Source organism: Clarias gariepinus, chromosome 8 (assembly GCF_024256425.1).
Source record: "Clarias gariepinus isolate MV-2021 ecotype Netherlands chromosome 8, CGAR_prim_01v2, whole genome shotgun sequence".
Taxonomy (NCBI): domain Eukaryota; kingdom Metazoa; phylum Chordata; class Actinopteri; order Siluriformes; family Clariidae; genus Clarias; species Clarias gariepinus.
In genome coordinates, this window is record NC_071107.1 from 10388325 (window position 1) to 10403404 (window position 15080).

At 36.5% G+C, this 15080-nt stretch overlaps 1 protein-coding gene across 2 annotated transcripts; it reads right to left on the reverse strand.

Moving 5' to 3' along the window:
- Positions 1–3333: 3333 nt before the first annotated feature.
- On the reverse strand, positions 3334–13546 carry sncga (synuclein, gamma a). 2 transcript variants are annotated; one of them, XM_053501417.1, is made up of 6 exons: positions 13225–13546; positions 9151–9192; positions 6983–7110; positions 6821–6841; positions 5618–5674; positions 3334–4345 (listed from the first exon to the last, which is right to left on the reverse strand). In XM_053501417.1, the coding sequence occupies exons 1-5, from the start codon at positions 13343–13345 to the stop codon at positions 5618–5620; spliced, it is 369 nt and encodes a 122-aa protein (XP_053357392.1). In that variant the 5' UTR covers positions 13346–13546; the 3' UTR covers positions 3334–4345. The 2 variants fall into 2 exon arrangements, with proteins under 2 accessions (XP_053357392.1, XP_053357394.1); XM_053501419.1 differs by lacking the exon at positions 6821–6841 and having other exon boundaries at positions 13225–13540.
- Positions 13547–15080: the final 1534 nt, after the last annotated feature.

Genomic DNA, 15080 nt, shown 5'->3' on the forward strand with positions numbered 1-15080 from the left:
CGGATGCTTATTAAGGGGTGCACTTACATTCTCTTACACCCAGAAACTGAAAGGCCATTGGCTGATTTGCTGAGTGTGGAATGAAAACAGGATGAAAGATATAATCTTGCTCGACTGGTTTCACTGGTTTACTGCTGGCTCACTCTCAAACTATTTCATGTGCCCTTTGTTTAAAGGCAGGATGATTTAGACTGGAACTAATCACTCCGATTTAGAATAAAAAAATAAATAATGGGATTAAGGACATTTTCAACTTAGAAAGGCATTTATTTGTAAACTGATCTACTGTATGATTTAACAAGGATACAGAATGATATACAGTCATACAGTATGTAAAAGTGCATACAGTATATACTTTGACTAGGCTTTCCAAAATCGTGATTCTTTATTTTTTAGCTATTCGAATGTAGATTAACTGGTGTGCTTCAGATCATTGACCTGTTGCATGACCCAATTTTGTTTAAGCTGTCAGACACAGAAACACACTTTTGCCTCTAGAATACTCTGGTACAGTAAACTGAGGATTTCATGGTCGACTTGATGACTGCAAGGTCCAGTGGCTGCGAAACAAGTCTAATTTATCACCCCTTTACCGATGTGCCTGACAGTGGGTATAAGGTGTTTTTGCTGAAACGCTGTTTGGTTTTTACTGGACATTAAGGCCAAATAAGTCCACTTTGGTTTCAGCTGTCCATAGGACATTGCTCCAGAAGTGCTGAGGTTTGTTCATATGCAGTTTTGCGAGCCTTGGTCATGCAAAGAGAGGGTTTCCCCTGGCAATGATTAAAAAAAAAAATTCTCTGAGCATTGCATGGTCTGACGTTGGAGTGAATGTGCTGGGACGTCACCTCCTGAGAAGATGACGAGAACTGTCTTAAATGCTTTCCACTTGTGAATAATCTAAAACGCACACTGCATGCACACAAACCAAAGGTGAGATATTAATCCCCAAATATCGAGGCATGACAATAGTGTCGACTTCTAAGCCACCTTAAAAAAACACTAGTAACAGATAAAAAAACAAAAAACAATTGACACTAAGCACTAGTTAACATTGATACCCAGCCTGGCATTGATACCCTGGCCTAACCCATTGAACAGCCAGGTTGACTAGCAATATATTTAGGCTCAGTAGACATATTTACCAGCTTAAAAACATCAGGTCATTTTTATAGTCGTTAAAAAAAATCATCATCCAGGTTTGTTAGGATGCTAGCTGACATTAGTAAAATTCAATTCAGTTCAATTTTATTCGTATAACGCTTTTAAGAATCAAAAGAAAATAAGGGAAATAAGTGTGAAATGTGTGAGAAAATATGTCTCAATCAAAATGATCAGAATATTAGTCCATAAGTGGATTTTGTAATTGGAGGCTTTGGTGTGATAGAGAGACCAGACTAGCAGGTAGGGGAAAACATTCCTGTTCTGCATTCCATTTAAGGGAAATTAGCACGTATCCATGTATATGTATATCTATATAACACTATGGTTATATGGATACTGTATACAGTATGTTTTAACGGAATCTACATGTTAACAGCTGGAACCTGTTCATGCTGATGGTCTTTGATTCAAAGATTTGCTAAGCCTTCTTTCATTTATTTATTGTTTGTTTTTTTTATTTATTTTTAATAATTCTAAGTTTGGAATTTTGTGCTTAGTGGTAGCCATCAAAAACACCCTGGGCGTTGCTTGTGTACGAGTTTGTTTATGTTTTGGTGCATGTGACTGTACTCAGTATGGGTGGAGGACTTCTTACTCAGCTGGAATGTTACGATTCTCCTGTTCATAATAAAATAGTATCACTCAGGGCAAAACAGGTTGCACTCAGTGATAGAAAACAACGCAAGTCCTTTTATGAATAATTTCCTATGATTTACTGCTTTAAACACAGTTTGACGATTTTACAAGAAATTGTCTGTCTGTCTATCTATCTATCTTTTTCTTAAGCCCTTCTATACCTCCATACTTTCCATACCTTCCATCTTACTCATAGGCAACAACACACACAACCACACAGACAACGACAAAAATAAATAAATTAAAACAATTAGAAACAACGGGTGTGGCTGCTGAAACCCCAATAATCCCACACGTCTTCTCATGAGTTTCAGACTAGGCCTCAGCAGTCACATGGTGTACTCTGACCTACCAAATTTATTTAAACTCACTAACACGTTCACTCTCTTGACACTGACAAATTATGGGGGATTTGGAAATGCCAATAAGCCTACTAGGCATGTTTTAGGGCTGTAAGGGAAACTGGAGTACCCTGAAGAAACCCACCATGTACAGGGAGAACATGCAAACTCCACAGACCCGAGACGAGGACTCGAACCCTTTTGTCTATTCCATTCTGTCCATCATGCCTGCTTCACTCACTTTTACTGAGGGCGTTACTTTGTACAAAAGGTTGTATGTTGAGAATGAGGCGTGACTATGGTTAGGTTGGGTGTAAGCATGTGCTATTATGCGATTGTTCTGGTGTGTAAGAACATGCTGTAATATCTGTTGGTCATGCCCAGTTCTGTCACATTTTAAATGTAAATTTGATCGATATTTAGTACCTTTATAAATATCCACTTTAATAGTATAATGTTTAACATTCTTAAACATTTAAAAATGAATAATAATGTTCTACTCAGGGGGCAAAAACACATTTCCGTTGTATACAGTGTATATTGTTTTTTTCTTGTTAGAATGAACTTGATTATTATTAGCTATTTTATTGTAAATAAGTGTAAAATAATAACTGACACACAAGAAATAAATGATATCAAGTAAAAAAAAATTAAATACAGTCAGGAAAGGTTTATATTTCTATGATATACTATATATTTCTATATTACCATGATATGATGTCATTTAATATATTGTATCAAACACATGGTTGTTAAGGCTATATTTCTAGACAAATGATCTTATTTAATTGGCAAATCTTTTTATAAATAAAAGGTAACACTAAACTATTTTAAACTTTGTAATCGTGTAAAATGATCTCACAATGATGAATATTAGATAGCATCAAATATTTCCATTTAATAAGCATATTATATTTTTAATATAAACATATTTGTTTAATGTTTGTTTAATCATTTAGAAGAAAATACAATATCGGTAGGCATTTCAGTTTTTAACCAAATATTTATTTCAGGTGCTGATTCATTTAGAAAATTAAAAGACCAAAAAAATCAGTTTGCTGAAAAATAATGCGTTAGCACAATTAACACCGTTATCATCAGTTAGTGATCAGTTTTTTTTTTAAGGCAACATGCATAGCTTCTGCTAAACAACACTTCCATTCGTAATATTTCAGCTGTTATCACGATTCAGTTCAATTTTCAGTTTGATTTTATTTGTATAGTGCTTGTAACAGTAGACAGTTTTTTTTAAAGCAGCTTTACAGAATGAGAACTATAATCGTTTCATATAAAGGGTTCCCAAAGCAGGCAGTTTAGTAATTCATCAGTTGGAGCAGAACTGCATTTTAAGACATTATTGTTCTTGGGTAGTTAACTGAGGCTGAGCTTGACATCATATCATTAACTTGTTTAAACATCATATTCATCCAGTTTTGCTTTATGATTTAAGTGCCACTCTTCATATCACTCACTCATATTGGTGAGGACATTAGCTTATATTTCAAAAAAAAAAGGCCTCCTGTATAACCTCCTGTCCACCGATAAACCAAAGCCTGATCTTCACTGCTCTCCGAGGTATTAGGCACTAGTACATCGGGTTAGTAAGACACATGGGTTCAGGATGACTTTAAGCTGATACAAGTACAGCAAGTGTGCAAACAAAATATTTGGTGTATACATATAGTATATTTCCATATTATATCTAAGTGTGTATGATAGAACTCTAAGCATAAGCAGGTTGTCATAAGGCTGATTTAAGGAGAGATAACAGTGTAGGTCTGTGTGTGTGTGCTTAGTGACAGAGGGCAATTACATGTAGTTCACAAGACCAGATGGAGTCGATAGGACCGTTTCGGAGGTCTAGGTGTAGAGACCAACCAAACAAGTCAAATGGTGAGGAGATGCTACAGTAAGCTGGCAGCTCGTACAAATGACAGTGAGACATGTGTCTTGATTTTCATTGGAGGAAAGGCATTCGGGTAATATATTACTAACACTGTTTTATCCCAAATTACAAATTCACCATTTAGGAAGTGTTTTTTTGTTTAGTTTTTTGGAGTCACACTAAAAAGCTTTGCTGTCAGAGGGATCACAACAGAAGTAAAACGGGAACTGACTGCAGTTAACATAAACTCTCCTCTTAATATCCTCTTGAACACCCAACAGAGCATGTCGAGAAACCATCGATCATGGAGATAATGACCCTGAAAAACAAACAAGGAAATTTTTTGTTAGTGAAGTTTAGTTTGAAATTGAGGAGCTTTTTTTTTTTTTTTTTTTTTTTACAATAGATATGGCCCGTTATAAACCTTCCTGCCCTGCACATGGACCATGAGGTTTGTCAGCAGGAATCCGATTGCAATGTAAGTAATGAGGGCCAAATTCCACAACTCTTGCTTTTAACTTGATTTAGTCCAGTAGGCTGTAGAAGCTTGATACGAGTCTTAGCTGAACTTTGGAATTCATCTTTACACAGAATGAGGGATGTGAAATAATTTGGCCTAATTATATATATTGTAGTTACATTCCTGGTGACTTTATGGTCAGTGTGCTGCCCAGGAAAACCAAGACTTTTTTTATGTACTTATTCATTCATTCATATATCCAATAATCTATGTCGCTTATCCTGTATACAGGATAGTGAGGGCCTGGAGCTTATTCCAAAAGACTTATTGCATGAAGCGAGATACACCCTGGATATAAACCTCAATTTTGATTTAAGAAAGTTTTTTTTTTAATCCATATCATCCCTTAATGATAATATGGTATACAGTAGCTTAAGCCCCATGTTTTCTCAAAGTGTAGTCGAAATGCACCCTCCAGACCCCATTCCATTACCACCATCACCAGGTCTGTGATATACAGTAAAACCAGGAATTGCTCCATTTCATTTATTAAAAATAGTTTATGGTAGAAGTGGTTGGTAGGTATTATGACAACAAGACATGATTTTTTTTTGTGTGATGCATTACCATTGATTGTTTTCCTATAATAGCACATCCTAAAGAGCTTTATTCCTTTTACCGCTGGATTTTCAGTTATTAAAGCGTAAACTCATACATACTACAGTATAGAACATTGTTATAGCATTTACTGTATAAGCTTACAAGGTCATGTCTCCCTCTTGCTGTTAATAAGACCCATATTTGCAGCTTGTCATGTTTTCTATAGAAACAATAACATTTTACATGAGCACATTAAGATAAGCCTGTGATTGAAGGCTTCTCTACTGTAGGAAGTTCTTTATACTGGAAGCAGTTCATGGCTACAAAAATATGTGAATCCATAATCCGGCTAGCATAGTGTATAATGGGCTGTAATGCCAAATTCATATGGAATCTATAGATTTTTTAATCACCAACTTTGACAGAGTATTTGATAGGTATTTTCTCCTGTGTGGTCTTGCAACACATCCACCTTCTTACTCTTACAGACACATCATATAAGTCTATGCCTGTCATTATTTCCTCTCTTACCTATTGTCCTGCGTCTGCAGCTGGCTCTGCGGCTTCTTCAGTTTGGGACGGTTCAGCCTGAGAAGAGACGGAGCACACTGAGCATTAGCCAGAGCACTCCAAAAACTCACAAATTCTGGGCAGTAGTCAGGTTTATCGTATATCCCTTATTTAACCCAGTGTGCATTGTCTATATGTGTATGTGAGAGTGCTATAAAATAAAATGTAATGATGTTAGTGTTAACATATGCATTGTTAAGAATTTCCAGGTTAGCAGGGAGGTCATGTATGAATTTGTAATTAAGGGGGATTATTATTATTATTTTTTATATATATCAAATCCCATGCATATAGATGATAAGATGATGACTAGAATTCAATGATGTAGGCCTATATGAAAAAAACGCATTGGTGAAAATCCAGGAGTTCACTATGAGAAAAAAAATAGAAGTTATACTAAAATAATGCAATAATGAGAATATTTTTATTGCTTCTCTGTCTTAAATAAGTTTTTTTTGTGTGTGTGTTTGTTTGTTTTTTAACAAAATGGCCATGGCTATGGTATAAAAGCACATCAGGTGTCATTAAACCCAGGAGCAATATCCTATCCCAGCAAGCAAATGACCTCTTCTTGTCATGCAGGTTAAACAGGTGCGTAACTGTGGGTGTTTTGTTAACAATCTGCATATTCGTATGACCTAGATTTCTCAGTAGAAGTGCACGCCCTTCTGTGCCTTGTTTTGTTGGTCAAGTTTTGTTGGTCTTTGTAAAGTCATTTTGACGAAATCAACAATTCGCACAGAAAGCTCTGGTCGTCAAAACAAATATTGAATGACCTCAACTTTGTCATGCCATTAAGGTGCCAAAGAACTTAGTGTTCACATTTTTTTAAAAACCAGAGCTAAGTTACCCAACTGGATATATCAAATACCTAGTTGGACTGCACTCACACTGAAATTCAGTTTTAGCATTGACAAAATCTCTCTTTAGACTGCCAGAAGTCTGCTTTGTTCCTGTGGGTCTGTCTGACCTCAGGGGCAGGAGGGGAAATAACATTCTTGTGCTTCCTGACTTTCAGCATCGACTACATCTCATGTCCTCATCTAAAATTTTGACTTCCTTTGAATTCTTTGCAAATTTTCCTTTGAGGGTATGAACTGATTTAATGTTGAAAGCACATGAGCAGAAGCATAAGACCATGCTGAATGTTTGAGCTCATAGCACCTCAGTGATCGCCTGTTCATCCTGGCCACAGCCACATATGAGGGAAAAAGATCGATATAAGAACATTATTAACAATATAAATTCATCACATTAAAAACATAACAAAACCGGTCAATACAGTTATCAGTTTTACACATATGTTTATTCTATGGCTGTGTTTACCGGGTTGACCAATCCAGAAGATGCCACTACAGTCTCCAGACCCTCCACTGCTTTCTCAGATACTTCATTGGCTCCAGCTACTGCGGCCTCACCCACAAGATTCGCCTGTTCAGTCGTCTTCTGGGCAACTGCAGACGAGAGACAGTACCCTTACTTACAATATCAGTACTAACAAATTCAAATTTTAATTCTAATTTTATTTGTCACATACACAGTATGATATGAAGGGAAATGCTTATATGACTGCTGATGACCGCAAAATTTTAAAAATAAGAAAAGTAGAGTTTTCAATAAGATAATAAAGTATGAAATGAGAGACATTTTTATAAATTAGAAACAGCAAAATATAGGGAAAACAACTTTCAGCTGTAAAAAGAATTTTACATTTACATTATGTACAAATAGTATAATAAAAAATGAAAATTTAAACATAATAAAGTAAAAAAAAGAGTTGAAGTGAAATGTTGAAACCATGTCGGGTCATGGGAAAGACAATGTGTAGAATGTGCAGAATAAGGTGGGCAAAGTACACAAATTGTTTACTTGAGTAAAAACAGAGATACCCCTAAGTGAAATATTACATAAGTAAAAGTCCTCCATTTAAAGAACAAAATTACTGAGGTTGTAGTAGCACATAGTATCCTTTAAGTCGTAGTAAACATTCTCGCTCTCGCTCGCTCTCTCTCTCTCCAATGTGAACTTTCTGTTTGTGGGACTATCTGCTACATAATTAAGCGTTTCACAGAGAAAAGGCAATAGTATGTATAATGCATAATAGTCAGCAGGTGGCGATATTACTGTTTTAGATACAACACACACCACCCTGGTCATGTAAGGCCCCATCACACTGTGACAAAGACCATGCACCCACCAGCCCACCAGCCCACCCACCCACCCAGGTGGGGTGCAGGACAACAGTGCTAACCACTACACCACCGCCATGCGCCCACTGTGTTCTAAAAATACTGATGAATGCAATAGGAACGGGGACAAAGTGGAGCAAAATGTACATTTATCAAGTTAATGTAACTACGTCCTGGCCTAGAGTTTATCATGTGTAATTGTCAGGTTTGGAAGGTTGGAAAGAATGTATAATATTCTATAATAATAATATTACCTGTTACAGTGATTACATTAAAACACACACACAGCTGGATTAATTAATGAATAAAACAAATATGATGACTTTTACTTTTTGAAGTCAGCAATTATCAAGTGAATTGTAGTGATGACCTGATAAAGCCTCATTAAGATAAAATACAGTAAGAGCTTCATTCACGGGCTCATTGTACTGCCATCTAGTGGGCAGATTTTACGTAGCAACATCACAAGCAATTAATATGTACTGTACATGCAGCTGCGTTGGTTAATGAAATGTTTGTGCATATAGTCAACGTTTTTGAATTTTTGAAAATTAACTGAAAAGTGCACCAGCCTCCGTCGGTTAAGCGCCGAACGAGTCGGTCACGTGATTCCAGCAAAGACCGTTCTGTTGGTCACGTGACCCGACGCACGCCCTTGAAGGAGGGCTTCATTTGGACACGCCCCCTTCTGCTCGATACAAGCCTCGGAGCCTCAGTAACAGTCACAGTAACATCACTAGTGAAGTGTGAAATCTTGTGGAAAATCTGTGCACATGATCTTCTGGAAGTGAGGATCTTGAGTACTGCAGATGTCTTGTCGACTAACTATATGTCCAGCCGGATCCAGCAGGTTTTGCAGATCAAAGGAATTCACACTAAATATTGATTGCTGTATATCAATTTGATTGTATAAAATAACACATTCTTCTTATGGTCCCAATTGTCACATCTCATGTCAACAAACATCAGAACGTCATTAAAATTTAATTTATCAAATTTCAGTTCTGTCTTAATACTTTTGGCTATCACACAGTTATTTTATCTGATGAGGAGTATCTGCCGTACATTTCTCAGTGTAAGTGACTTCTCCAGAACTTGTAATCTGGTTGACTATGTGGATTAATACACATGATATGAGTTTCAAATCCTCAATAATGTCTGATTAATCAGAATGAATCATTCACCAGCGCTGTGGGATAAACCGTAATTGTGCTTGATGCTTAAGTAAAATGTCTTTGTGTGGATCACAGGAATTAAAGGAAGTGTTGTAGAAGCATGTACTGTAGGACTGTATGTCCTTCTAACCTGTGTTCACACTTTGAATCACGCCTTCCTTTGTCTTTGTACCTGTAAGAAGAACACAAAAAATATAAAGGTTACAGATGAAATGTTCAAATCCACTTTATTTAATGTGTATCTATAGTGATTCAAAAATAAAAGAAAAGTAAGGAACTCCTTTAAAGCAACACATTTTCATTTTCATGTCCAGGTGTTCCCCAAGTGCTCTGTTTATATTTTGCCATAATTTAAGGTAACACACTGCAGGGATATTCCTTTCCTTCCTGCAGCCTCACTGCCCTCTGTCTGGAGCTGGAATTCAGCCCGGCATTATGAAAGTAGAGTAAATGTCGGTTACACACTTCGTCCAGATTGGCACTTTTACACAACATGCAAGACAGACTCTGAGCATCTACCCTGATGTTGTGTCCGATGTCTAATTCCAGCAAACGCCCACTCAAGCATCTGAAATGTTCAGAATATCCATATTTATTCTGCAACTACAGATCCCAGTGTATTGTCAGCCTCATTCTTCTCATAATAATTACAAATACACTCACGCAAACACACATGTCAAATAAAGCTTTGTTCTTGTTCTCCAGGACAACGGGCTGATTAAGCACCAAGACATGCACATTCCAGAGAACCCGACTACCGCTGGGGGACAAACACAAAAGCCTCGACTTTATAAGGCTGCTGTTGTGATCAAATATCCGTTTCAACATGACTCACACTATATCATATGGCACAACAACATCCAAAAATCAAAATGCTCAAAATACCTCTGCAGATAATGGAAGACTCTGAGCCTGGCAGGAATTAAATAGCACAAATAAAGAAATTTTGTGCCAGTCTTACTGAATTATAAAATAATGAATTTTATTAAATGCATGAAAACTAACTGCAGGTGTGTATACAGTATGTAGCTTGCGTGCCCTCCAAAAATTGGCACTCTGTCTATTGTATACCCCGCCTCACGCCTCGAGTCCCCTCTGACCCTGACCAGGATAGGCGCTATGGAGAATGAGCGAGTGTGTTTATGTAATGAAGTATGGGTGTTTTTTTTTATTTTTATTTTTTTTCCTTGTTATCTTTGTCTAATTTGGTCACCTGACAATTACAACCCAAAGGCTAGGGGGAGGAGGAAGATTAACACGTGCATCTTCTAACAGACCTGAGGCCAGCCAACTGCAGCATTTTGATGTGCCCCTCTTGCTGTGTTACAAAGAAAAGTCAAAGAAAACCACAGTCTGCCCTCTTCTACATACAGTAATGTGCAAAGCCGGTACTGAGCTCTCCCTTATTTCTTTATATTCAATAAAATTATGAAATAATATATGTAAATTATGTATGTATAAGAAAAAATGTTTTGCGACAAGTTTTAAGTGCCTAAAGATACCGTTTCCAAAATGGCTGTTTATGTTATACCCAGCATTAGCAGTATACCAATCATGGGCCTGATCATTTATCATCATCTGCACCTCCCACATTTACTGCACTGGTTCATGCTTTATGTTAGATGTTTCTTATGCTTGTCTAATTCATAGGTCACTGTGTGGCCTAACAAACAAAAATCCTTCCTCTGAAACTATTCAGGTACATGGACTGGACTAAAAGATTTGCCAAAAATAGTCCTTCGGGAAGCCTGGAGAACTATTCATCAAGAATAGGAAACAAAATACAAGAAAGTCTGGCTTTTACAGATGCCCAAGTTGTCTAGAGTAATTGTGTGATTTACAGGGACGGGACAGTATGCCATCCATCTTACTCGGAGAGAATCCTGGAAATGAATGATTATGGCATAATTGGGACGATTACTTCTCAGCTGGCGGCAGGGGTTGGCATGATTAGATTTTTGTATGTACGGTAGGTCAGTGTGTACATCTGTGTGTAGCAATAAACAGCATTGTGGTTGTGTTATTTATATAATAATAATAATAATAGTTGGTGTTTTGGAATTGAACATTGTATTTTTGAAATTCACTTCAGCTCTAAAATTATACAGCAGATATGTGTGTGTGTGTGTGTGGTATGTCGGAACTCTAATGCACTATGTATCTGAAGCTTTTACCTCCAACTCTAATGCACTCACTCCACCACCCCACCCTTCTACATATCTTTTGGTTCACTGCTTTATGCCCTCTCTTCACAAAGCTTGTTTTATGGACATGTCTGAGAGAAACAAGATGCACACAGGCAAACAGCATACACAGTGCCAAATTGAAATATAAATATATATAGCATAATTTTATAAGTATCAACTAATTTCTTTAGATGTTTATATCTTTACCATTGGATTTTTTTTTACTTTAAGTCCAAAGCTATTATTATATATATATATATATATATATATGTATATATATATACACACACACACATTATATACACACACACATTATATATATACACACACATTATATATATATATATATATATATATATATATATATATATATATATATATATACACATATATATATATATATATATAATATATTATATATACACATATATATACACATATATATACACACACACATGCATGTTCTTATGTTCTTCAGAGCGCATAGCCAAACATACTAACACATTATGTGTTTACAGTGCCAGCTCTCTATTAAGAGATGCTATAAAGCAATTAACAGGGGGAGATAAGCAGAGATCATGACCATCATGACCATAACCTCTACAATACCTCTGGACACACAATATTATGCAATAAAGATTAGCATTTATTTTTTATGCTTTTAAGCTCAGAGCTCACTGCTTTAATTTTTTTACAGGGCAGATAATTTATGCTGGCGCTGTAGACGCTATCATTTCTCCTATCTCAGACACGCTACCATTTCACCACAGACAGAGCTTTCTACTTGCATTGATATTATACAGTATTTTAAGAGTTTTGTAATGTAATTTTATAATCGAGTAAGTAATAAGAATTGATAAAACTGTCATAATATTAATGTTAAAATGTGAAAAACTTTAATAGGAAAGACAATTATAATTATATAATTATATACAAATATTAATAATTATAGCTTTGGACTTAAAGTTAATAAAAGTCCAATGGTAAAGAAATAAACATCTAAAGAAAATTAGTTGATACTTATAAAATTATGCTTTAAATAAAATCCATGATCTAACAAGTAGTTATTATAGATAGAGAATGAAGTCAGAATTGGAATACTGAGCAGAATACAAAGAATATAAAACTATGGCTATTACAGTGTGATATCTGATAAAAAACTAAACATTTTTTTACACTTAAGTACATTTTAAAACGCTGACATGTCTAATTTTTGCTTATTTGTTTTTATACCAAAGCATCCCAAGGTCAAGTCTATGCACTAATTCCATATTACACTTTTATTATCTGTAGTAGGTCTGAAACTCTTTTCACCTGTAAGCCATACATGTAAAGAAGTATTTCAAAATATTTGCTAAACCTTGCTTAAAATTAAAGCTCCTCTGGTAGCATACGCTATTTGCCCAGTCGAAAGGTTCTGGTTCTTGGCTGATCCATTAATTTGCTGCACCCTGATTGTTCTGGCATGAATTGATCGCATCTCGCTCGGGTTCCCTCCCACTGCGGTCAGGGAAAGTACAGATAGAGGAGCCACAGTGCTGTACAGGGCCTGCATGCTGAACACGCCTCGGGGAGCACAGCATGGAGTGCTGATTACTCGGCTTGATACATGAGCAGCTGATCAGAGTGACGGGCAGGTGGGAGATGCTGGGAAATCCGCAGGCTTTACGGCTCTGCTCTCATCATGACAACACACATCAGCTCTAATAATGACATTAAAAGCAGCATCCCAAAGGAGAGAGCTCTGGGGCTTGATAAGGTTTACAGAAATAATCATTTTTACAGGAATATCTATATTTTCTGCATATAAAACAGGGTCTGGAGATATTAAGCCTTCAACTAAGCATAAATTGTTGGTAATGCAGCTTGCATCAGTTTTATATTTTAACCTTATAATATACCAGAAAACATACATGCATGTTATGCTGTGTATAGATATAGAGTGGGATTTAATAGTGTTTAACCCAGACATCCCAGATTTAAATCAATACATTAAAAAGAAAAATAACAATTCGTACCGACATACATGACCCCCTCCTTGGTTTTGGCGGCGGCCTCCTCCACCCCTGCCTTGGTCTTCTCAGCTGCTGCCACCACTCCCTCCTTAGCAATGGAGAATCCCTTCTTCAGAACATCCATCCTAAGAGCTGTGTAGATCTGTGTATGACCTTCAGCTGCCGCTGGCTGTGTCTTATAGCTGCTCACTCACACTGCGCGTGAATGTGTGTGTGTGTGTGTGTGTGTGTTTGTTGGCTCCTTGGAAAGTGTGTTAGAGAGTTGGTCTTATGAAAGCAGGCTTGGCACTGAGAGCTCAGACAGATTGAGACACCCTTAACAAGGAGGGCATCAGAGTGGATGTGTGTCTGTGTGTGTGTGTGAGTGTGTGTGAGAGAGAGAGAGAGAGAGAGAGAGAGAGAGAGAGAGAGGGCGAATGAACGATTGAGGTGAATAAGCAATTTAGCAAAAAAAATTATAATACAACCAATTTTCAGCAGATGCTTAAGATAGATGAGTGTTACTCATAAATGATAATGAATAACAGAAATATATATATGTATATATTACTGTTATTCATATATGAATGTATATATGAATGTATAATTGTACACACACACACACACATATATACATTCATATATGAATAACAGAAATATATATATATATATATATATATATATATATATATATATATATATATATATATATATATACACACACACATACGGTACGGAAAGTATTTATGGACCCCCTTAAATTTTTCACTCTTTGTTATATTGCAGCCATTTAAGTTCTTTTTTTCCCCCATATTGCACTCCATATTGACAGAAAAACACAGAATTGTTGGCATTTTGCAGATTTATTAAAAATTCAAAACTGAATTATTACATGGTCCTAAGTATTCATACCCTTTGCACAGTATTTAGAGTAGAAGCACCCTTTTGATCTCATACAGCCATGAGTCCTTTTGGGAAAGATGCAACAAGTTTTTCACACTTGGATTTAGGGATCCCCTGCCATTTCTTCTTGCTGATTCTTGATTGAGGGCATGATACGTATACGGATAAAAACATTAAATACATGAAGGATTATTTTGTGGTTATTTCTGTGACCGTTATTATCCCACTACATAAATTTATTTATTTATTTATTTATTTATTCTGACTCTCCAGATCCTCCTCTAGCATTGAGTGTCTGTATCTCTCAGCCTCTACCACGCCCTGTTTAAAAACACACACACACACACACAAAAAAAAAACCCCAGGATGCCTGCCAGTGGCTAAAAATAGAACGTTGCATTTGTCAGGACAATGGCAGAATGTAAGCTGATACTGGCTCCTGCATGGATGCGCTTATCTGCTGCATGGATATTGCAGAAACTAAAACCCCATCGATTCCTTACAGGCATCTAACCGAGATCTGTGACACGTTACTAATATAATGCACTGATTTGACATACAGAAAATGTCGTCCATCAGTACTGCAAAGCACTCTGAAGATGTGGGATTGGCACAAACCACAAGATGAATTAAGAGAGATAAATCTGCACTCACCAACAGGAAGAGTCAGGTGACTCTCTCATAAAAAGCTTCTGAGAAGCATCTGTAGTGTTTCCCACACCCTGCAGTGTTGTGCATCAAGAACAAAACAGGTCACGTACTGTTTTATGAACAAATACAGCACTATAACAAACACCTTTATTACAGTGTAGGTAGAAATAATGACTATTTAATTCGTGTAAGCTTTTTTTCAAGAAATTTAGAAGAGAAGGGCGAGTAAATAAATGGTTTAAACATGTGAGTATAAAACACCTAGGGGTGGGGGGGGGGGGGAAAGGTAGAGGTTCGATGACAGATGTGTTTTAAGAGTCACTTAC